The sequence below is a fragment of the Nanorana parkeri genome, unplaced genomic scaffold (assembly GCF_000935625.1).
Source record: "Nanorana parkeri isolate BGI_ZX_2015 unplaced genomic scaffold, ASM93562v1 scaffold5217, whole genome shotgun sequence".
Classification (NCBI taxonomy): Eukaryota; Metazoa; Chordata; class Amphibia; order Anura; family Dicroglossidae; genus Nanorana; species Nanorana parkeri.
Genome location: NW_017311477.1, coordinates 5,980 through 6,194, shown reverse-complemented (window position 1 = coordinate 6,194; position 215 = coordinate 5,980). Strand labels below are relative to the sequence as shown.

Genomic DNA, 215 nt, shown 5'->3' with positions numbered 1-215 from the left:
GGGGAGGAGGGGACAGCCTTGTGTGACATCACTGGGGGAGGGGCCAGCGTAGTTGTCAGGTGATCAGTGATGTCATGTTTCTCCCCCGCAGTGTTGATGCCCCCCGGAGTTCGGGGAACGGAGGAGCCGCATGAGTAGAGGACACAGACAGGTGGCCCCCGGCCCTCAGGGGCCCCGGCCTGTCCCAGAAGCCATGGAGAACTGGGACCCCGGCC

General features: G+C 65.6%; 1 protein-coding gene across 2 annotated transcripts in view; it reads left to right on the top strand.

The window, feature by feature from the left end:
* The first annotated feature begins 137 nt into the window (after positions 1-137).
* The window catches only part of LOC108804113 (protein O-linked-mannose beta-1,2-N-acetylglucosaminyltransferase 1-like), a 6,041-nt gene continuing 5,963 nt past the window's right edge, over positions 138-215 (top strand). Inside the window, exon 1 of one of the 2 annotated variants that reach the window (XM_018575874.1) lies at positions 138-215. In XM_018575874.1, coding sequence (XP_018431376.1) covers positions 194-215 — 22 coding nt within the window. In that variant the 5' untranslated portion in view covers positions 138-193. The other variant, XM_018575875.1, reaches the window with a different exon arrangement.